The sequence below is a fragment of the Mastigoproctus giganteus genome, chromosome 3, assembly GCF_048544385.1.
Source record: "Mastigoproctus giganteus isolate SK-2022 chromosome 3, ASM4854438v1, whole genome shotgun sequence".
Taxonomy (NCBI): Eukaryota; Metazoa; Arthropoda; class Arachnida; order Uropygi; family Thelyphonidae; genus Mastigoproctus; species Mastigoproctus giganteus.
Window position 1 is genome coordinate 22,782,849 of NC_143577.1, and position 24,927 is coordinate 22,807,775.

Genomic DNA, 24,927 nt, shown 5'->3' on the forward strand with positions numbered 1-24,927 from the left:
CTTATTTTCTATAAAAAAAATATCTTAATGATTTTGAGTATCTTAAAGTATCTGTGTAATTTTAAGAATGGGCTTGTTAAATCTTTGGTACACAGAAATAAAAAAATAAAAAAGAACAGATCCATTATTTCCAATGATATATACTGTCACTCAAACATTGGTTAAAAAAAATTAATAAAATCAAAAATAAAAATAAATACCCTAAAAATGATTACATTACCAGCATCATTTTGTTCTCATTTCTTTTATCACTGATATAACATCTAAATAAAAATAGGAAACCCACTTTAAAGAGAAATCTGAGTAGTTTGATAGAAGAAATGCAATATACTGTCAATGTAGTATATAGTCAGACTGTTAAAGACTAAAGAGTTTCTGAACCTCTGCAAGATACTTAGTTCACCAGAAATGCTATGTCAGAAATCTATGTATCTATGGCTGGTCAGAAATTACTCAGCTTATGTATGAGGTGATTCATAATTTCAAACTACTCACTAATGAACAAGATCCTACAAAAAGGGAAATAAATTTAGAGATGGAACAGTGGCAAATTTATTGATAGTAGTTGGATAAACTTATTAAAAAAATTAAAAATGTATTGCTCATTATACCAGGGTTTAATTTCAGGATTAGTTGCAAGTTTTAGTAAAAAGAGTGCTGGTTGGCTAAAGTTGGTCAATCTTGTTATGGTAACTAAGAGCATTACTCTTCAATTCAACAGACCAAAATTAATGCCACTTGTTAAGATATCATTTTCAGTTAGCTAAAACTGTATGATCTTGAATATAAGTGACAGACCAAAACAAAAATATGAACGTAATTCCAGAAGTTAAACGAGCAAGTGTGTAAAACTTAAAATGCTTGCTGTGACAGTTTGTCTGTTTTCTACCAGCCCAGAAATGAAGGAAGACTGGAAGACACATTGCAGGACCACAATATATCTATATAATATTTGTTTATGTAACTAGCAACCAGGAACTGGAAAAGGTCTTAAAACACAGTTAAACATTTAACTGTATGTGACTAGCAAGTGGAGACTGGCCAAGGTTCAGAAAAAGTTAAATGCTGTGCTTATCCTATAAAGGTATTGCAGAATAAACTATTTTCAACAGGTATATTGTACTGTCTTTGTTTCCTAGATGAATATTATGCCTATAAAGTTTTAACAGCGTGTTAAAGATTGATTAGGAATAAGTTATGATTTGATTTCCCCAGAATTTAAAATGTTTCCTGTGACATATACTTTTCAAACCAGTAGATTTTTTGATTGTATGCAGTGGTGTCCATCATTACTATGTAGAGCTGTTATCAGCCTTCTTGATAATAGTGCTGATGTCATTTCTGAATTTCTGAGCTCCTTCAATGTATCAAGACCACATAGATAAAATGACTTCCAATGCATGGCTCACAAGTGAGATGCTTTTTACCCTAAGACTGAAGGATTCATGCTCACCATGCAAAACCAAGTAATTAACACCAGGAACAATAGAAAATACATCACCAAGGAGCTTGGAGGGACAGATGACACATGTCAATGTTGCCACCCGGCCTCAGAAATGATCCAACACATCACTGCAAGATGCAGGGTGATCACCCAGATGGAGTACCCTCATAGGCATAGCCAGATAGCCAGGATAACACATCAGAAGCTAGCGAAGAAATACCAGTTGATCAAAGAAAGTGTGCCATATTACAAGTACGAACCCCCAGGCCATACTAGAGGCCCCAACCCACAAGCTATACTGGGACGCCCCATAATAACAGACAAAAAATCCTGTGCAACAGACAAGACATAACTCTTGTTGACAAGAAGGAAAAGGCTACCTATCTGATCAACATAGTGGTGCCCAACACTGGCAACCTCTAGAAAACCCAGGAGAAAAAGATCAGGAAATACATGGACCTAAAATAGAAGGTCAAAGAGATGTGGCATATGCAACAATAATGACTATTCTGATCATGTCAACCACCAGTATTGTGCCAAAGGTCCTACATAACAGCCTAGCAGCAATAGGTCTCCCAGAGAACACCTATAAGAAATTCCAGAAAGTTGCAACAGTAACGGCAGACATAACAACCACCCTGGGCACTTGGTACCGGTACCCGTCATGGGGTGGCACCTCCCATCCCCCCATTAGGGCAAAATAATATAGTAACAACAATAATAATAGATAGATAGATAGATTTTCATTCATTCATAAAAAATCATACAAGATGATGTTGAAATCATTATCAGTATAAAGGAGAATAGTTATAAATAAAACTTTATATAATTATAAAAATTTTACTTAGTTATATTATTTTATGGCATCATATTAGTAGCAAATAATTTATGTATAAATTTTTTATAATAGAATGACCTTTTTAAACAGTATAATAAGATAAATGATAGTAAAACTAGATAAAATATAATACTAATAATATGACTCTCTTACTTTTTCAACCCTGAATTTTCAGTTCTTTCACTTCTTTTTTGAAAAAATAAAACACAATGTGCTCATTTAGTTTTCCTTTGATAAAAAACAAACTTCACAATGGCACATGAAGGAAAAGGTAATCTGTACCTTTGAAAATGAAGTTAGAAGTGCTGAAGAGATTTGATAAAGGTAAACGGTTGACCAAAATTTTATTAGATTTAGGGGTTGGCTGATAACACTGGGAGATTGGGTGTGCAACTATTCCAAATTGAGGATTCGTGTGCTGCTCCGAGCAAAAGTCTCAACTTCACAATCCAAAATGCAATTTTCAGAAAGTAAAAAATTGGATGAAGCCTTTTGTTTTGATTTCTGTTTTAAAGAAGAAAAGACGATCCCCATATCTGGACCAATTTTAAATGCCAAAGCTTTGAAATTCAACCAGGATTTAGATGGTGACAAAGTATTTTCTGTTAGTGAGGGCTGTCAGATAGATGAAAGAAGAGGCATGACATTCAAAAATTAAGATTACCAGGGAACAACTTCTGAGGAATGCTCCTACCATTCTAGAATTCGCAGAAGAATTTTTAAAAATTGTTAAAGCACACAATTCCTCTACTCATAATTGCAACAAAACTAGTCTGTGTTATAAAAGGTGCCAAATAAAACCTTGACAGCTAAACAGAAGTAGGAACATTTAAGCTCCCATTAATGTTCTTGGAAAATTTGCAAAGTCAAGAGATTCAAAAATTTTAGTTGTTGTTGTTATTGTTACTTGGTTTTTAGGAGCATTAGCAACTAAGGCAATATTGCTCCGGGAATATGTGATGGTCATTCCATGACCTTTCCGCACCTCCGCATTTGGTGGTGACGGGCTCGAACCCCGGTCTAATCAAGAAGCGTGTGCTACGCACTGCTGCTTCTTCCCACCTGGGTATGGAGGCGCCCCAAAAATTTTAGTAATATCATAAAAAAAAAGTGCTTGGATGGATTCCTAAAGTGAACAATTTGGTTATCAGTTTAGGATTAGTTTAGAAAAAAAAAACTAAATAAATAAATTCTCCTCTCCCCAAATTCTTCTTATAATTGATAATTCTCCACTATACCCTTAAATCTCCGTGTAGGTGATATTAAATGTCAAAGACATCATTTTCTGGCTAGCAGATCATGGAAGAACCAAATACGCCTCCATCACATTTTTGAAATCTTGAAAAATTGTGGCCACTTTGTCAGAACTGTTAAAAACTATCAGACTCTGAGTCAGCAGCTGATCACACTACATAAAGCTAATTTTTAAGTATATTTCAGAAAAAAGAAACTTTATAAGGTGTAGATGAATCTGACATGAAAGATTGACTCACAAATGATAAAAATCAAGAAATCACTGATGAAGAATTAAATTAAAAAGAACTCTGTATTCTTGCTGGCTCCTCCGACGTAACTCATATTAGTATTAGCATTAACATTAGTAGAGGCATATAATGCAAGAAAGCAAGCTTATACAGCATCAGCCAAAAAAAAAACTTTCCCAATTTCACCCATCCAATCCACTCCAAAAGTTTGCCCACTTCTTCCTTGAATTTATTTGAGCTATCAACTTTTGCTGGTTAAAAGCAAATCTTTCCGCACATCTATTCGACAACTGTCTTTCCTCAATTTCAGTTTATGCCCCCTAAGGTTTGTAATCTGAGCATGAGGAAGAATCCCATCAGCATTGAGCCTGCTCAATCCATTAAGTCCTTATACACCTCAATTAGATCACCTCACAGCTTCCTAGTCTCCAGATGCTGCAATTCGCAGAACTTAAGCTTTTCTTTGTAAGAGCACCCCTTTGTTCCCCCTCATCAGTCTTATTGCCATTCTCTGTACTATTCTAGCAACTCTTCATCCTTCCTAAAATGAGGCTTCCAGACCTGTATACAGTACTGAAGGTATGGCCTAACCATTTCCTTATACAAGGGGATAATCACCTCCTTATCGGCACCTCCGTAGCCAGGTGGGAAGGAGCAGCAGTGCGTAACACATGCTTCTTGATTAGACCGGGGTTTGAGCCCGTCACCACCAAATACGGAGGATGCGGAAAGGTCAGGGAATGACCACCGCATATTCCTGGAGCAATATGGCCTTAGTTGCTAATGCTCCTAAAAACCAAATAACAACAACCACCTCCTTATCCCTGCTAGCAAAATTCTTGTATATCATTGACAAGACCCCATGACCTACTCTGGCAGCCTGTTTGCACTGCTCAGAAAACATCATATCTAACTGCACAATTACCCCCTGGTCTCTTTCATTCTCCACTTCCCTGAATGTAACACCACCCAGTTGGTACATTTCTCTGGGGTTACTGCTACCTATATGCAGTAATTTGCATTAATTAATGTTAAACTTCAGTTGCCACTTCTCTGCCCAACTTTTCCAGATCCTGTTGCAGCAGCATACTGTCATTATTGTTATTAACGATCCTGCTAACCCTTGTATCATCTGCAAACTTTGACATTAAGCTTAATATATCTTTATCAAAATCATTGATAAATATACAAAACAACAATGAGCCCAAAACCGAACCCTTGGGGACACCACTAATAATATTAGTCCACAAAGAACAGTGTCCATTGATTACCACTCTGTCTTCTCCCTGTTTTAACCGAAATATGGAAGTTGTTTGAAGCAGCTGATCACTTAATAAAATATTTGGAACAACAAGAAGATACAACACCTGCTGAACTTTTAGATTTAAACCAAAACAAAATAAGAATTCCAACAAAAAGATATAAATCATTATGTCAAACAAAACTCTCATATTTTTCCAAGAATAGTGTTAAAAAGATAGAATTTAAGCAATATAATTTTATTTTATGTATTTTTTTATTGTAGTGTTTGTTTCATCTTTAAAATAAATATTTTGTTCTGTAAAATATATATAAGTGCAATATAATATTTGATTGATAATAAATTTGTTGAAAATAACTATGTATTTGTTTAATTTTAAGCACCTGTTATTACATTATTTACCAAACCTAAAAATTATATTTTAGTTATAACGTTAACCAAAATCATGCAAGGAAACACAGCTTATACAATGACAGCAAAAAAAAGAAAAAAAAAAGAAACCAACTTCATTTTCCCATTCTTTTCAATTATTTGTCCAAATTTTCTTTAAATTTATTCAAAAAAATTATTCAGTTTAAAATTCATTGCACAAGATTAAGTGGAAGTTTATTCCAACAATTGAGACAGTGAGAATCAGAGTAATGTATGTTACCAAAAGAGAATATGATAGAAATCTTGCCAGACTTATTCCTCCTGTATGCCATGCCCGCTAAGGAAACAGAAATAAGGGGGTTTTGACTTATAGAATGAAGAAGAATAGGTTTAAAAGTCATCAGTCAGAATTTAGTTATGCTGTGTTTTCTTTTCTAATTTATTCAAAAATAGTTTTCACTATTAAGATTTCAGTATTTTTAATTTTCTTATTTCGTGTAAAAATTAAGATAAAGTGCTATATTTTCATCATTCTTTTTTATTAACCTTAAATATGATAGCAGTGTATATGATAGAAATTAAATATTATAGAAGACTACTAAAATTTAAAAAAGTATGTTTTTCTGAATGGCAAAAATGACTTACACGACTATCATATTTTCATCATTCTTTTTTTATTAACCTTAAATACGATAGTCGTGTAAGTCATTTTTGCCATTCGAAAAACATACTTTTTTTAATTTTAGAAATCTTCTATAATATTTAATTTTTTACTATAACAGTTACAGTTACTAAGAGAGTTCATTACACGTAAAAGAGTGTAATGAATGCTCTTGATTTTGGAAGAGTGTAAATTTGACTTACTCCACTCCAGTTCTCAATGGCTCTCAGTTTACTCTTGGGCTTAATGTAGCTGTACTGTAATAATAATAATAATAACAAGCAAATTAAAGCAAAGCTTAATATTAAATTTGGTTTTATGTGTTCATAAATCATAAAATGAATGCTAATTATTTATCATAGATTTCCCTCTGAATAAGATGTTGATTTTAGTGATATGTTGAAAAAATAATCTCTTGGAAAATAAAATTGGTTAGAACATCTCTCGAAACTTGATAATCTCATAATGCATACCCAAATAAGTACTTTAATTTATTTGCTTTAAAATTATTAGAATTTTTTATGTATAGTTTGTGTAAATGTAATTCCAATCACTTAAAGGTACTTAGCCTGCAACATTAATGACATTTTGATGTTGAAACAAAAAATGATATGAGAAACAAAATATATAAATGTACTGCTTGTGTTATTATTAATTGGAAATTTCATTTTGAAAATTTTATAAAGAAGGCTCATAGTGTTAAACATTTCAAAATTCATGCTGTTAAATTTTTATTAACCAGCTGCACTTATTTTTAGAATTTTTCTGCTTGTGCTAATTACATTAAAATTTTGATCTTCATAATAATATAAAGTTATAATATAATAATTATAAATATAAAATTCTAATATTTGTAGCAATAATGCTATTTTCATCATTATACTATCAATCATTAAAATTATATATTTTCTGTTAACCTATTTCAAGTGCATTGAAATACAATATGTGTGGATATATATATATATATGTGTATGTGTGTATATATAAAAGCTCATATATATATGAACCTTTCATTTAAAATTTATTAAATAAAAAATAGCTAGATTAATCATGCACACTTTCTAATTAAAATTTCAGATCTATACCTTTTAAAAAAGTCTTATTGTTTTGGGAAATTTATAATTCCCTGAAAAATAAGTTGCAACATAACAGAAAATGATACTTATCAGAATAATTGTGTCATAAATCATTACAAAGTAATGCCCTTACTTTTACTTCATTCCTGATGCATTTAAAAAATAATTTAGTTAAACACTTTAAATAGAAACATTACTGCTAAAAGAAAAAGTGGAGCTGTTCTTTTCAATAATTAACCTCTAGTATAGTATAATTGTACTAATACATTTCTGCTAAAGCATGTTTTGCAAAGCTCATTTTAGTTGTATACCTTCCAATTATAAGTTACTGGAGATATATTTATTGTTAACATTCTCTCTTTCTCTCTCTCTGCAACAAATTATTGCTACTAATAACTAATACTTAAATAAGCATGAAATAGCAGCTTTAAAGTTGTTTTCTGTAGGGTACTGTTACCTTCATTCATTCAATATATTTTTAAAAGCATATACTGGTAAGGAAAAAAAATGTATGACGGTATATTTATATATGTATATGTCTGTATATTACACATATGCATACATGAATTTGTGAAACTCTATCATTGTGATTGCGTGTATGTATGTATGTGTGCATGAGCAACAAATTTTATATTCAAAATCCTCAATAATTTTAATCCTATTCTTCCTTCCTTTCTTATTTAATTTCCATTCTTCATTTTTCCCACTGTAAGTGTTTGAAAAGTATTCTCTTATTTTAATTTCCTTAGAAGGAAATAAAACTTTACATTCCATGAGTGAGTTGCAAGTTTGTATTGTGCTGTTTATTGTTTGACTGACTTGTTATAGCTCACTGTTGGTAGTAAAGAGTAGGTTACAAAATTTAAACTTGTTCGTGTAATGAAAAACAGTTTTTAAATGGCTTAATGTGACACATAATTCAGTAACAAACCTTTTTCAGATTCATGAACTGTTTTCATTTCCTTAGACTCTCTCTTTGCTAGTATTTCAAAGCACAGAGTCAGGTGTATGAGAATACTTAAAAATAAATAAATAAATAAAATAATAATGAATATTTTTCCTTAATTATGTACTTATTTTTTTAAATATTCCCAGAACAAAGTGTGTTTCTTTATTTTCTTTTTCTCTTTTTTTCTTGTATATGAATGTCATGTTTTTAGAATGTTTGCTGAACAGAACTTATCATCTTTGTTAATACCCTATGTCTCCAAACTTTAAATATTAATCTGTTTCTTTCTTCTGTTTGTGGTGCTGTTTTTTTCTTTTATTATTTATTTATTTTTTTTTTTGTATCATATGTGTATGTCTGCGTTGCTGTCCTTTGTCTGTATTTCAAGTTTTTGTCTTTGTCTTGCTCTAGTATGACGGCCAAAGCAAAGTCTACAAGAATACCCTGCACTACTTGAATATGTCCTTCACTGCACTCTTTGCCCTTGAATGTACGCTCAAGTTGGCTGCGTTTGGAGTCAGGGTAAGGATGGGGAGAGTTCGGTTTATTCTTTAACCCTTTGAATAGACTGAATATACATATTTGTTGTTTACTTAGATGAGAGCGTTTGAGACCGATTATATATCTGACTACTATAAAAATAAGAATAAAATAATAAAAAAATAAATAAATGAGAGAAGAAATGAATCCTGACAAGCTTTTTAGTGAAAACTTTTTTTTGTTTGTGTCATCACCATTTTAAGCATCAGAAGCATTCAAGGGGTTAAAGAGAATATTAACGGTAAAACCTTATGATTGTTCTTCTAGCATTTCTTTATGAGTTGGAGTGGGCTGTGAATAATTTTTAAAATGATCGGAGCATAAATAATACTATTATTTTGACAATTATGTCTATCTATTAAAACTGTAAAGTCTTAACTTTATGCTTAAAAACAAATCATCAGGCATATTTTAATGCCACTTTAGGTCTAAAATCCAGCCCCTCCAATCATACCCCTCCCGAACCTTGGCTGAGCAGGGCGCAACTTTGCTGCATGTGACTTGCGTAAGAGAGAGGAATGATAAACAACATTTTGTTGTACTGCTGACGTCTTGTGTAGCAGCATCATGACGCATAGAGTTGTCATGGTCTGTTTTTCTTTCTCTCTTTTTTTTTTTCCCTCTTCTGCCTCTTAGTGTACCATGGAAACGCGCTCTCTTCCTGTGCTGGGATATGCCTCACTACAGGCTGATACACAAGCCTGCCATTGACTTGCACCATACATCTGAGAGCTTACTAAGACTTGCCTTTAGAAAACTATCAATCATATAAATGTGTGAGAAAAAACTATCATGCTATGTGAACAAGAAGCAGGGTTAGTCATGATATTTTGCATTATTAATTGCCAACCTTCCTGCTGTGTTTTTTGTTGTTTGATTTTTGTCCTCAGTCTGCCTGCATCTCATTGCATGACTTTCCGCCTGCCTGCATCTCTGCCCACAATAAAGCCGAGCACTAGCGGCGAGATTTTAATAAATCATTCTTGTTCGATTGGACTGCTTTGAAGTTTTAGATAAAAACTTCTAAAGATGAATTTTAGGGCATGAATTATGTTAGCTTGTCATATGAATTTGTCGAATGAGCTGCATGAAATCACTTATAGTATTTACAGTTTGCTTCTTGCAGAAAAACATAGTTATAATAAAGTTTTTATAATATAAAGCTTATAATATCATACCTTAAAGTTAAATAAACTAATTTTGCAAAACAACGCCATCGTTTCACTAATTAATATAACATCAGGTCTAAAATATTTTGGTGCCGCTAATATCATTGTTTATAATTCAGATCACCTAGAAGATCAATGGTCAGATACGGCTGCCAGTACCTTAATTATTTCTGGTAACAGTAATATAAACTATATAATAAATTAATAAAGAAAACGATGGCAAATACAAGTTGCTTGGTTTTATGTGTCTGCAGTTTTACGCCTTTTCCCAACCCAGACAATTTAACAAGTTTTGTTCTCCTGCTGGCCTGTTTTCTTATTTTGTGTCTTTTCTTCCCTGTCCCTCCTGCCGCTCTAGTACCACAACGCAAATGATTTGTACCTAGACATTTTAAGCTACATGAATGAGGCATTCACCACTCTCTTCCTGCTAGAATGTATTCTGAAGCTCGTGGCTTATGGATGCAAGGTTTGGAGATTTCCTATACCTCCTTCCTTTTAAATGTTAGATAGAGATAAGCCTCCTCCAAAATTTATTTTTCCTTGCAATAACTACTGCTTAAACTTTATAAAATGAGGCTTTGGTACTCTGATTTTCAATTTTTATTTACCTAATTTTGTATTTTAATTTGTATCTACACATATATATATGTATATATCTTAAAGCTTACCTACAACTTATGATTTCTTTTTAAAAATACTATATATTGTAATACATATTTATGTTTTATTTATATAAAGAAATGACTCTTTCGGTCATACTTGTGAAAAGATTTCTGGAATAGGTTAATGTGTTTGCAGTGTGACATTAATCAATTATAAATCTGTGTATGCGTGTGTATGTGTCAGTTTTTGTAAAAATTTAATTTATTTGAATTGAAAAATCAAAATTACCAAACATATAGAACAATTGGTAAAAAATTGCTACCTTTCATTTACTAATAGAAATAATATACTTTTACACATTTGCAATAAGTAATATATATACTTTAATTAAATAAATTTAAATATAAAATTTCAATTAAATCGAAAATTTTATAAATTGGAATATATATATATATATATATAAATATAATTTTTTATATATTCCAGTATCAACTTAATTGACTTAAGAATATGCAACAGAATCCCTTCTATTTCAGAAAGAAAAAAAGGGGTGGGGGCCAATGAGTGTGTTAGTTTTTTCTTCTAGAAGATAAATCATGAAACAATAAATTCTGCCGCTAATTCTCAGAATTTAAGTAAAAATAGGTTTAGTCATAAGGTAATCATTGAATATTGCATTCTTTATGAATTTAATTATAAATAAAATTTACAAAGATTTTTTTTATTGATTGAGAACAACCTAAATATGATATTTTCAGAATGTGAAGAATCTTTGTTCTCTATCTCTCTCAGCACTGCAAAAATCATATTGCATTTCTATTCTCTTAATCTGCTCAGTTTTATTTCTATAAAAATATTAGAAAATTAAATACCCATTATTCTGGTTAAAAATTTGCGACTTTAAAATTGTAATTTAGTTTAACTTTTGCCTTGGAATTCAATGTTTGGCAAGAATATTTAAAAGGATTATGTTTACATTTATATTTGAGTGAGCCATCATTAGTCGCCCACCTATATGCAACTTTGTCTCATCTGTGTATAAAATCTTAACCTTCATCTAGTTGGTTAATATACAACAACATAGAGACTCTAACTTTGGGTCAACACAAATGTAAATAAAACTAATAAGAGATTTGATTTTGACCATTTAGCCTCATGGTGAGGTTGGGCACTCATGTCCCCTCCCATGAGTTACTATCCCCACTACAAGGAGGTAGGTCACTACTATCTGATATCACCACACTTAACAATATAATCTACATCTAGTAGACTACACCCCAGCCCATACAGGCAGTTAACTATACTAACCGGTATTAGTTCTTAAGTTTACAGTCAAGTTGTACACTTATAACAGTGTCTCCAATCTGCCACTGGTATCAAACATGCACAATTCTCAAATTCACAGGCAAGTTGTGCACTTGCAGTGGTTATCTTCAAACTGCCACTGATATCATGTGCACATAACATGCACAAAACATCATAAATTGAGCACAAGTTGACTAAAACACCGCACAGAGCAACAACTTATAATGCTTCAAGTGCTGCATAGACTAACAGAGATGACTCTAACATCATGGGCACAACTTGGAGAGCTACCACATCAAAATCCAATTCAAATCCCATCATTTGGTCTGCACCAGACACCACATCATGCCCCAACTATGCTGCAGCATCAGCCATTGTCCATTCTTTGTTTTTGTAAATCCAGTGCTCTATTGAATTCTGGGCATTTCTTATCAGTAGCATCATGGTCAGAGGGGACCCTGCGCCTCCAGCATTTTGAATCACTATTCAGATCTGGACAGTCTCTATAAGAGTGCCCCCCCCCCTCCAAGAACAGTGTCCACAGAATCGATTGCCTCTGCAATGTCTTGCCACATGGCCAAAAGCCATGCAGTGGAAGCACTGTGTAGGTACAAATAGATCCCTAACTCTGTGTGCATGTGATGTCCAATCCAGATAAATTTTAAAAGGATTATAAGCATTCCCCTAGTTAACTAGAATACCAATGTACGTTTCTGTATCTTTTTTTGTAATCTTGTTATGTGGGACCCAACTATATGCACAGCCATAGCTCCCTTCAACCATAAAACTGAATACTTTGCTTTTTTTGTATTTTGTGCAATATTGGCTATAGTTTTCTTATTTTATTCAGAGATCCTTCTTTTCATGTTAAGATTTATTAGCATAATTTTGCAATTTAGATGAAACAAATCTGCAGTTGCTTTAGATGTATCTAAACTTAATTATATAATATAATACAATAGACTCCTCATTGTCCAGGATGATTGGGTGATAATTTTCCTAAATAATCTGCAAAATAAAAAAACTTGCAAATACGACAAGAATTTAAATTTATTTAAATACAATTTTCATGTTTATAAAATTATACTACTGCATGGGAAGATCTGACGTAAAATTTAATACTCACACATATTCTTTTTTGAAAAGGAAAAAAAAAAAAAAACTTTTTCCATGGTTGGTCTTCTTGTGGTATTTCATAAATTTAGAAGAATCGTAAAGCCTCCACATGAGATAAAGCATGATTAACTGGGCCATAGATCAATCCCATTTAATCCACACCCAGAGAACAGTAAGTCCACTTAACTGTGACTAAGTACAATCAGTGACTAAAGAAGACAGCAATGGTAAATTTGAAAGATGGGATTGCTTATGCTTGTGAGAGTGAAAAATATGTGACAGAAGTAAAACTTGAAACAACAGAAATGGGATAAGTAAAATTTTTTTGTTAAATAAAGTATCATATACCCTATACTGCTGTTTTCTGGAATAACCTTCCTTTATACATTTTTCCTGAAGGTTACAGTGCACAGAAGTTCAAGTCCAATGTCAACAAATACCTTCTTTCGTCTTCTCAACCTCCAACCCAAGCACGGTACTAAGTACTATAGGTTCTAACACCTCTTGTGTTTGGGGTTTACATAAAAAAATAAAATAAAATAAAAAATACTATGTTGCAATTATACAGATCCTTCTAAGTTAATTGCAGTGTAGTGTAGTGTATAACAAGTGCAATTTTAATTCTTGCATATTCACTCATGGCACACATATTAAGTAGTTTACTCTGAAAGGAAAAAGTCTTACTTAGAAATTCTAAAATATGGAAGACTAATCACTTGGTTTATATCAATCTTAATTGTGTTATACATGTTGAAGGCATTCACAGTACTTATATGTTATTAGCACAGTAGATACTGAAATAATGAAGTTGAAGAAGGGAGAGAAAAAACACTTTGAGTTTTCAATAATTTGCCTTATTGAATTTTACTACTTTTCTGTCAAAAATAAGTTACTGTATTAGGAAAACTATAAAAATACAATGGGCCTTATTGATACATTATTTTGGCACTCAGAAAGTTTAACTAAAGTTTTTAAAAAATTACTTTTATAGCTACAAAATTGTATTATGCTGTAATAAAAACGTAAATGAAAATTTATACATCATACATACATACATACATACACTTTGTTGAAAATATTCAGTGAGAAGAGTCTGGTGCAATTTCTTCAATGATTTCCATTCCACAATGTCCTCAATGTGATTTATTGCACAATGCAAAGAAATTACATTATGTTGCATTTGGAAGACCCCTCAATAAATCCAGGACTATATCTGTTTCTTTCTGAGCTTTCTGGCAAATAGACACCCAATTCAGTCTTTGACATTGTCATCACATTATCTGTTTCAGCCTCCCGTTCTACTTGTGTTTATATCTAGAAAACTATCTCTGTATCATTTAAATAATCCGCTCATTTCAATATCACTATCAATATATCGAATAGTTAATCAAACTGCTTCAATTACACCCAAAGTAGAAATGACAGCTATCATCTAGAACATTTACATCCTCCTGAATTTCCAGATTCGGAACTCTGTAACAGAACTTTTTATTGGAAATTCAGTTAACTTAAAATAATTTACTATTGTTTTCTGTTACTGAAAACACAATTTACAATAGTATTTTCACTAACAGTGTACCGTACCATGCTTTGAATCCTCTGCTTGAGTTTTCTTTTTCTTAATTCTAAATAATTCCTTGATTTAAGGGATGAAGTTTTGATGTGATGTTTTGCTACAAGAATTTAACTGAAAGAGCAGTTAATGTCGGAATGATGCTGTGCAATTATTAATAACTCAAAATGTCTTTTTCTGTTTTTTCCGTTTTTTTATCTCATGATTCAATAAACTTCAGCAGCACTTCCCATATCACGATACTTCCCAAAAGCCATATCACCTGTTTATCCTTTCTAACAATTTTCCTAGTTCTTCCTTGAATTTATTCAAACTACCCACCAAACAGAAATTTGTTTCAGCAAGCAACCACCCACTGGCAGAAGACAAATTTCTGAACAGCTACTCTACAACCATTCTTTCTCATTTTGAGTTTGTCTCTTCATGTGTGCAGTCTGAGCAAGAGGAAGGATTCCACTGGCATTGAGCTTAATCAATCTTTCAAAACCTTAAAAGTCTAAATCAGATCCCTTCAGGTGCATAGTCTCCAGGCAAAACTGAAGCATTTCCTTGTAAGAATGTCAAGTTTCTCCCTCTCACTAATCTGGTGGCTCTTCTCTGCACCCATTCCAGCAGATCCACTTCCTAAAGAACTCCAGATCCATGTCCTTTGTCCAGACCTCTGTGCAGTACTCAAGATGTGCCTTATACAATGGGCTAATCACCTCCTTATCCCGGATATATCCGAGTGGTCCTGACAGCCTCTATGCACTACTCAGAGAAATTCATATCTGACTGCACAGTTACCTCCAGGTATTTTTCATTCTCCGATATCCTAAGTGAAATGTCACACATTAATCTAGAATTAATGCTACTTGTATGGAGTACCTTGTATTTGTCAATATTAAACTTTAATTGCTACTTCTCAACCCATCTGCCTAATTTGGCTTGATTTTGTTGCAGTAGCATAGCCTAATTACTGTGATTAACCACTCTGCCAACCTTTGTGTCATCTGTAAACTTATACATTGTCTGATATGCCTTCATCAATACCATTAATAAATATAGAAAACAACAATGGGCTCTGCACTGAAACCTAGGTGACTCCACTAATAACATTAGTCCATGAAGAGCAGTGTCCATTGATAACCACTCCCTGTCTTCTCCCATTCATCCACCTCTTTATTAATAATAGTAACTTCAGTTCATTGACAATGATCCTTGAAGTTGTCACAGACATTCTCTCAGATATGCCAGACAAGCTGTACTTGCTACCTGGGAGTCTAAAACGCTGATGGAACTGATATTAGAGTGACATTCAAGTCAAGTCATGTGGAACCAATTTCGGTGAAGTCCGGATGGTCTGTGACAGCCATATCCTCTGCTTGCACCTTCACGATGGTGAAACTGTTAGTAATCCTGGGTATAACCTCAGTGCACAAGCACATTGTGGGTGACCACCCAGGTGTGAACCAATGTAATAATGTTCTAGGTGTGTCACCCACACCACATGAAGGAATGCTGACCCTCTGTGTTACCATGCAATAACAGGTGGTAGTGACTCTCATCAACCGGTGCAATACCACCACTTTGCTTATTGGAGGCTTGAAGTGGTGGAACCCATGTTTAGTCTCCAGAGCTAAATTCCGGTCAACCCATCCCCATCTCTTCCATCATGCAGTATAACTGATGACTTTTGAGGTAGTAGTAATAGTAGTAGTAGTGGCATGTGATGCAAGAAAGCAAATGTATGAGCTTATGCAGCATCAGCCAAAAAAAAAATCACATCATTCCCTCCAAATGCCTGTCCAGTTCCTTCTTAAATTTATTCAACCTATCAACTTCCACAACGACAGATGGAAGTTTGTTCCAGCAATTAACCACCTGCTGGCTAAAGGCAAATTTCCACACATCTATTCTACATCTGTCTTTTCTTAATTTGAATTTATGCCCCCTTAGGTTCGTAATATGAACAAGTGGAAGGATCCCATCAGAATTCAGCGTGCTCAACCCATTCAAGGCCTTATATACCTCAATGAGATCACCGCGCAGGTGCCTAGTCTCCAGCCACTGCAGTTTGCAGAACTTAAGCCTCTCTTGGTAAGAGGATCCCTTCATTCCCCTCACCAATCTTGTTGCCCTTCTCTGTACACGCTCAAGTAAATCTACATCCTTCCTAAAATGAGGCCTCCAGACCTGTACGCAGTACTCAAGGCGTGGCCTGACCATTGCCTTATACAGAGGGATAATCACCTCCTTTTCCCTGCTAGCAAAATTCCTATATATCATTGACAAAACCCCATGACCTGCCCTGGCAGCCTGTCTACATTGCTCAGAGAACTTCATATCTGACTGCACAATTACTCCCAGATCTTTTTCATTTTCTACCACCTTAAGTGTAGTACCACAGAGTTGGTACGTTTCTCTGGGGTTACTTCTACCCATATGCAGTACTTTGCATTTGTCAAGGTTAAACTTCAGTTGCCACTTCTTAGCCCATCTGCCCAAATTATCTACATCCTGTTGCAGTAGCACACTGCCATTACTGTCATTAACAATCCTGCCAACCTTTGTATCATCTGCAAACTTCGACATTCAGCCTGATATACCTTCATCAATATCATTGATAAATATACAAAACAACAGTGGACCTAACACCGAACCCTGTGGGACTCCACTAATAACATTAGTCCAAGAAGAGCAGCACCCATTGATTACCACCCTCTGTCTTCTCCCACTCAACCATCCTTTTATCCATTGTAGCAACTTACCCTTAATACCATTCTGCTCCAATTTGTACAATAGTCTTCCATGCGCAACAGTGTCAAAAGCTTTCCTGAAATCCAAATATATGATATCAAAATTATTTTTTGCATCCAATTCCTTTGTAACCATATCATAATATCCTATCAAATTTGTCAGACAAGACTTTCCCTTAACAAACCCATGCTGTGTCTGAATTATTGCTGCAGTCTTGTCTAGATGATCCTGCAATGCATCTTTAACCAGCGACTCCATTATTTTACCCGGAACAGAAGTTAAACTAACCGGTCTGTAATTATTCGTGTCACCCTTCGATCCCCCTTTGTGAATTGGGGATACATTTGCACATCTCCAGTCCGAGGTTATGATGAACATCATGGTGAGATCCAATCTTCCTTACATTTCAAGGGTGCAGCTCTAAAATGGGTGCACCCTTGAAAAAAAATTTGCAGGCCGGCCACTAGTTAGTACACCAGACCCAACCTATTGGTAACTCTTTAGGAGACTTCCGGATCAGCTAGTATATATAATCTTGCTACCTCTACTCTGCCAGATAGTGACTGGAGGGAGTTCAAATAGTGTGTATGCCGGGGGACATTGTCGAGGCCACGTTATGTCAAGGATATATTCTGGGTATATTCTTACCATGTGTACGCCATATCCAAAAATTTCATTACTTCATACAGCATGTCTCCCCCACTTTTTCTTACTATTCAATACATCATGAATTGTCAAAGTCATGGAGTAAGCTTATCTGCAAAAAGATCTAAACCTCCCAAACACTTCCTAGGTCATTTCAAAAATATACGTGGTCTCGATTTGAATCTCAACGATGTCTATTTCCACTTGCAAACTGCCAAACCAGATGTACTTTTTCTGACAGAATCTCAGTTATCGGTTGATTCAATTACTGCTCATCTCAGTTGCCCAAACTATTCACTGTATGATTCCTTTTGCCTCAAAGGTGGTACTTCTGTATATGTCCATTCCAATATTACCTGTCAGAGACTTGGTAATTTGGAATCTCCTCTTTTCAATCTTCTCTGGCTTAAAATCTCTCTACCTCATTGTGTCAAATTCATCTGTTGTCTCTACCGTTCTTCCAACTCCACTAACCACTTGGAGCTCTTTGACTTCCTCTTCTTGCAATTTGACTTTCTCCAGTCCAACTTTCCTAATAGTGAGGTAATTTGCCTTGGTGATTTTAGTGTACACAACTCCAACTGGCTTCCATTTTCTAGTCACACCGACCCAGCTGGTCGAGATGCTGAGGCTTTTGCAAATACTAATGACCTTGCACATATTGTTCATTTACCTACAAGAATACCAGATAATTCTAACCATACAGCCAACACGCTTGATCTTTTTCTCACAAACAACCCTTCTAAGTACACGTTCAAAGTGAATGGTCCTTTAGGCACCTCAGATCACAACTTTGTGATTGTCTCTTCTCTAATGAAGCCTCTATCTCATGGTTATTCCCAACCTCGTATAGTTTGGCATTACCAGAATGCAAAATGGAATGACCTTCGACATTTCTTTTCTTCTTTTCTTTGGTCGGATTACTGTTTCAAAACTTCTGATGTCAACGTTTGCTCAGATCGTGTCAGTGAAATTATTCTTGTAGGAATGGAATCCTTTATTCCACACTCCACTTTAACATCTCATCCTTTATCTAAACCTTGGTTTTCCAATAAATGTGCTAAAACTCTTCAAGAGAAGAAGGTTACATATTGTAATTGGCTTGTTTCCAATTCTTCAGTTTCATTTTCTGCCTACACCAAAGCTCGCAACGATTGTAAAGCAATTATTAATCAGTCCAAACTAGATTTTGAACAGGCTAAGAGTAGAAAACTTGCTTCTTCCCTAATGGTAGCTGAGCATTCTGGTCTCTTGCCAAAGCTATTGGCCGCAACTTTTTCCCATCTCCGCTCCCACTTCTGTCAAAACCAGATGGTTCTGTTGTCACTTAAGCCAAGGATAAAGCTGACCTGCTAGCATCCCATTTTTCTTCCAACTCACATATCAACAATATTGGTAAAACACCTCCCACTATTCCCAACACGCTCCATTCAATGCCTCCTGTGGTCTTCCGTCAAAAGGATGTCAGAAGGATTTTGACGAATCTTGATGCTAAGAAAGCTCCAGGTTCTGATGGTATTTCTCCACTTGTTCTCAAACTTACTTTTGTTCTTTGCTGCTTTTTTTCACTTTCTTATTCCAAAAGTATTTTTCCTTCTGCTTGGAAATTTGCTCATACCCAGCCAGTTCCTAAAAAGGGTGACAAATCCCTCCCATCCAGTTAACATCCCATTGCAATTACTTCTACTCTTTCTAAACTAATGGAGAAATCAATTAACTGCCAACTCTTAAACGACCTAGAAACCTTCTGTCTGATCAATGATCAACAGTATGGATTCCGTCATTGTCGATTCACTGGTGATATTCTGGCTTATGTTACCCATTTATGGACAAATTCAATGGAAAAGTTTGATGAAACACAAGCAGTTGCTCTTGACATCTCAAAGGCTTTTGATCGTGTTTGGCATAAAGGTCTTCTTAACAAGCTTCCATTTTATGGTTTTCCAACTATTTTTTGTAATTGGTTATCCAGTTTTCTCTCTGATCGCTTGCTGAGGATGATGGTAGATGGCTCTATGTCTTCTAACTACTCCACTAATGCCGGTGTCCCCGAAGGTTCCGTTCTTTCCCCCACTCTTTTCCTCTTGTATATTAATGACTTTCTTCCATTGACTGGAAATCCTATCCATAGTTTTGCCGATGATAGCACATTGCATTCAACTTTCCATTTTGAGAAACCTTGTCCTGCTCAATCAGCTCCAAGTTCTTGAAAATCTGCTGCCAATTCCTTAAATGCTGATCTTCAGGTAATTCTCCAGTGGGGCAAAGACAACTTAGTTGATTTCAACCCTTCTAAAACTCAGTCTTGTCTTATATCTCGCAAAAGGATTTTTTTGCTCCTATGCTTATCTTTGGTGACACTCCGATTTCTAGGTAAAATGATATCTCTCTTTTGGGGATTACCCTGACTTCTAATCTCTCTTGGCACAAGCACATTACTAATATTGCTTCCTCTGCATCTAAAAAACTTGGTTTTCTCTTTCGCTCTCACCTTTACTTTTCTTCCAAACAGCTGCTCACTCTGTATAAATCACAAATCCGCCCTGCCATGGAATATTGTTCCCACATCTGGGGTGGTGCCCCCAAAACCTCTCTCAGGCTTCTAGATTCCATTCAGATGAGGTTAATTAATGACTCATCTCTAACAGAGTCTCTCCACTCTCTGTCTCATAGACGTTCTGTTTTTGCTGCATGCCTTTTCTACAGATACTTCCATGGCCACTGTTCTTCTGAATTGGCTTCTGTAATTCCTGGTCTCTCTTTCAAAACAGTCTGAACACGTGCCCCCAACATCCATTCTTCTGTGTAACAGATATAAGCAGTTTACTGATCTAAAACGAAAATCTGGTGCATTTCTAAATGATATTAAGTCACTGAAGAAACAAGATATGTTAGTGATTCAAGTATCTAATGACTAGCTGGGTGATTTATTCCCAATTCAGACTTCAGGGGAGAATGATGACATCCAGACTGTTCTGATTCATTCCAAATGATGTAGTTTAATCTATTGTCAGATAAACAGTTAACATGTTTCTAGGTGTGCTAACTATACATGTTTTCAACAGTGTAAACATACCTATTATCTTCACCATGTTATGTCTGTCTGTCCATCAACAACTTGACTTCCTGTGATAGATTTTCACAAAATTCACATTTAGGCCTTTTTAAAAAGATATGTAGAGCCATCCCATATCTTATTCAAATCAGACCAGTAAAAGTCAGCAATTTTTATTTCTTTGCCCATCTGTCCACATGTAATAACTTGACTCCCAGCAAATTGATTTTCTTGAATTTTTTTATTTAGGCCTTTTAGAAAGACATTTTAACCCTTAAAAAATTTCATTAAAATTGAACTACTAGAAATCTGGAAAATTATTATTATTTTATTTATTTTATTTTTTTTTTTTTTCATGTGCATCATAAAAAAAATGTTATAATTATACAGATTCAGTTACAGTATACAGCTATCCATATGCCATAACTGAATCACTGGATGTTAAATTTGTTGCCATGTTTATTTTTTGCTGGTTCAAAAAATGAATAGACAATGTGGGGATGCACAGAAATGAAATTTTTTTAGTTCATGAATAAAAGTTGATCCTTTTTGTTCTTTTTATGTTACAAATCATGAAGTGGCACCTCCGTAGCCAGGTGGGAAGGAGCAGCAGTGCGTAGCACACGCTTCTTGATTAGACCAGGGTTCGAGCCCGTCACCACCAAATACGGAGGATGCAGAAAGGTCAGGGAATGACCACCACATATCTCGGAGCAATATGGCCTTAGTTGCTAATGCTCCTAATAACAACAAATCATGAATCATAACTGTTTGCTAATATGTCTGAAATGTAACATACTGTGTACATTAACTAACTTGTTTTAATAATGATAGCTAAACTAGAACAGGATATGCCTGCCAGGAGCAAAATTGATGATGTTACCAATAAGTTGTCACTTTTCAAGGGGGAGGTAAAAAGCATTATTATTCATTTGTGGGAACTGATGACATTAATTGCACTCAACCTGATAATCTGTTGGAAAAATATAAGACCACGCTGAAAAATACCATGGGTTCAGTGAGAATGTATAAAGCAAATCCAGATACAATGCTGCAGTTCTGTGCACTCACAATTGTCTTGTGCTGAAAAGCATTGTGAATTAACTCAGAACTTGAGGGATTCAGCAAAGAAATGAAACATTTGAACAAAACCAGTGTTATTGAAGAAGCCACATTGGATGTGGGGAGGATAATACATATATGCATTTATCTCATGATACCAATTAATCAAAGCTTGCACACATCTCAAGACTTCTTATTAGCATTACCATTAGTAGAGGCATATGACAACAGAAAGCAAGCTTAAAGAAAGCAAGCAAGGTCGGCAGGGTTGTTAAGGACATTACTGACGCATGCTGCTGCAACAGGATCTGGAAAGGTTGAGCAGATGGGCTGAGAGGTGGCAAATGAAGTTTAACATTGACAAATGTAAAGTACTACATATGGGAAACGGCAACCCCAGAGCAACGTATCAACTCTGTGGTACTACACTGACAGTGGTAGAGAATGAAAAGGACTTGGGGGTTATTGTGCAGGCAGATATGAAGTTCTCTGAGCAGTGCAGATGGGCTGCAAGAGTAGCTCATGGTGTCTTGTCAATGATATACAGGAATTTTTCAAGCAGTGATAAGGAGGTGATTATCCCCTTGTATAAGGCAATTGTCAGGCCACACCTTAAGTACTGTATATAGGTCTGGAGGCCTCATTTCAAGAATGATGTAGAGCTGCTGGAATGAGTACAGAGAAGGGCAACAAGATTAGTGAATGGGACAAAGGGTTGATCTTACGAAGAAAGGCTTAAGTTTTGCAAATTACAGTGTCTGGAAACTAGGCACCGGCGAGGTGATCTGATAGAGGTGTATAAAGCCTTGAATGGTTTGAGCATGCTCAATGCTGATGGGATACTGCCTCTTGCTCAGAATGATCACCGGAGAGAGCATAAATTCAAATTGAGGAAAGACAGATGTAGGATAGATGTGCGGAAATTTGCCTTTAGCCAGCAGTGGTTGGTGGAACAGACTTCCATCCCTTGTTGTGGAAGTTGATAGCCTAAATAAATTTAAGGCTCAGCTGGACAGGTATTTCGAACGAACGGAGGGGTGAAGTGGAAGGTTTTTTTTTTTTTTTTCTTTTGACTGATGCTGCATAAGCTTGCTTTCTTGCATCATATGCCTCTACTAATGCTAATTATTTAGCATCAGCAAAAAAAAAAAAAAAAAACACCCCTTTCCATTTCATGCATCCATTCAATCCAAAATCCAAAATTTTGTCTACTTCAGCCTTGAATTTATTTAAGCTGTCAACTTCCATAATGACAGATGGAAGTTTGTTCCAGCAATCAACCACCCACTAGCTAAAAGCAAATATTTGCAAACATAATAGCATTAGTTGAGGCATATGATGCTAGAAAGCAAGCTTATACAGAATCAGCAAAAAAAAAAAATCCTTTCCATTTCACCCGTCCGGTCACTCCAAATGTTTGTCTAGTTCAGTCTTCAATTTATTGATGGCTGAACTAGACAACCATTTGGAAGTCTTTTCCAGCAATCAACTACCCACTGGCTAAAGTCACACTTCTGCACATCTGTTCTACAACTGTCTTTCCTCACTTTCAATCCATTCCCCCTCAGGTTTGCAATCTGAGCAAGTGGAAGAATCCCATCAGCAATGAGCCTGCTCAAACCATTTAAGGCCTTATATACCTCAATCAGATCACCTTGCAGGTGCATAGTCTCCAGATGCTGCAACTTGCACAACTTAAGCCTTTCTTGGTAACACCAAACCTTTTGTTCCTCTCACGAATCTTGTTGCCCTTCGTTGTACTTGTTCTAGCAATTCTACATCCTTCCCAAAATGAAGCCTCCAGACCTGTACACAATACTCAAGGTGAAGCCTAACCATTGCCTTATACAAGGAGATAATCACCCTCTTGTCTCTGCACAAAATTCCTATATATCATTGACAAGACTCCATTACCTGCTCTGCACTGCTCAGAGAACTTCATATCTGACTGCACAATTACCCCCAGGTCTTTTTCATTCTCCACTTCCCTGAGTGTAGTACCGCATATTTGGTACGTTTGTCTTGGGTTACTGTTACCGATATGCAGTACTTTACATTTGTCAATGTTAAACTTCAGTTGCCACTTCTCAGAAGTGCCAACTGAAGTTTAACAACAGCCCATCTGCCTAACTTTTCTAGATCCTGTTGCAGTAGCATACTGTCTTTACTGTCATTAACAACCCTGCCAACCTTTGTATCATCTGCAAACCTGGAGCATTATATTATACCTTCATCTGTATCATTGATAAATACACAAAACAACAATGGACCCAGCACCTGAACCCTGCGGGAATTCACTAATAACATTAGTCCAGGAAGAGCAGTGTCCATTTATTACCACTCTTGTCTTCTCCCACTCAACCATTCGTTTATCCATTGTAGTAACTTGCCCTTAATGCCATACTGCTCCAATTTGTACAGCAGCCTTCCATGTGCAACGGTATCAAAAGTTTTCCTGAAATCCAAATATATGATATAAAAAGTATTTTTTGAATCCAGATTGTTTGTGACCACATCGTGCTATCCAATCTCAGACAAGACCAATCTCTCCCCTTAACAAACCCATGCTGTGTCTGAACTATTACTGCAGTCTTGTCTAGATGATCCTGCAGTGCTTCTTTAACTAGTGACTTGATTATTTCTCCAGGAAGGCAGTTAAACTAACATGTCTATAATTATTTGTATCACCCTTTGAACCTCCTTTGTTAATTTGGGATACATTTACACATCTTCAGTCAATGGGGACCTCCCCTGAATCTAAGGATGCTATCATAATTATGGATAATGGTTTGCTTACTTCCCTTGCTGCCTCCTTTAATATAAAGGAGGTTCCTGGATAGATTCCATACACCCCATGTGCCTTTTTTATGTTTAACTTACAATAATTTCTCCTTCACTTTGCTCTCCGTTATTGCAAAATCATTTAGCTCCCTGTTTAGTAAACTTCTGTCCTCCCCTTCCTTACAGAATTCCTCATGTGTGAATGTAGATGCAAAATACTCATTCAATTTGTCAGCTATCTGAGCGGGATC

The 24,927-nt window shown here is 35.2% G+C and overlaps 1 protein-coding gene across 1 annotated transcript in view; it reads left to right on the top strand.

Annotated features, from left to right (window-relative positions):
- The window catches only part of LOC150087800 (voltage-dependent calcium channel type A subunit alpha-1-like), a 1,442,149-nt gene that overhangs the window by 669,580 nt on the left and 747,642 nt on the right, over positions 1-24,927 (top strand). Inside the window, exon 25 of the mRNA XM_090369204.1 lies at positions 10,153-10,263. Within this exon, the coding sequence (XP_090225330.1) occupies positions 10,153-10,263 (111 nt within the window). The remainder of the gene's footprint in view (positions 1-10,152; positions 10,264-24,927) is intronic.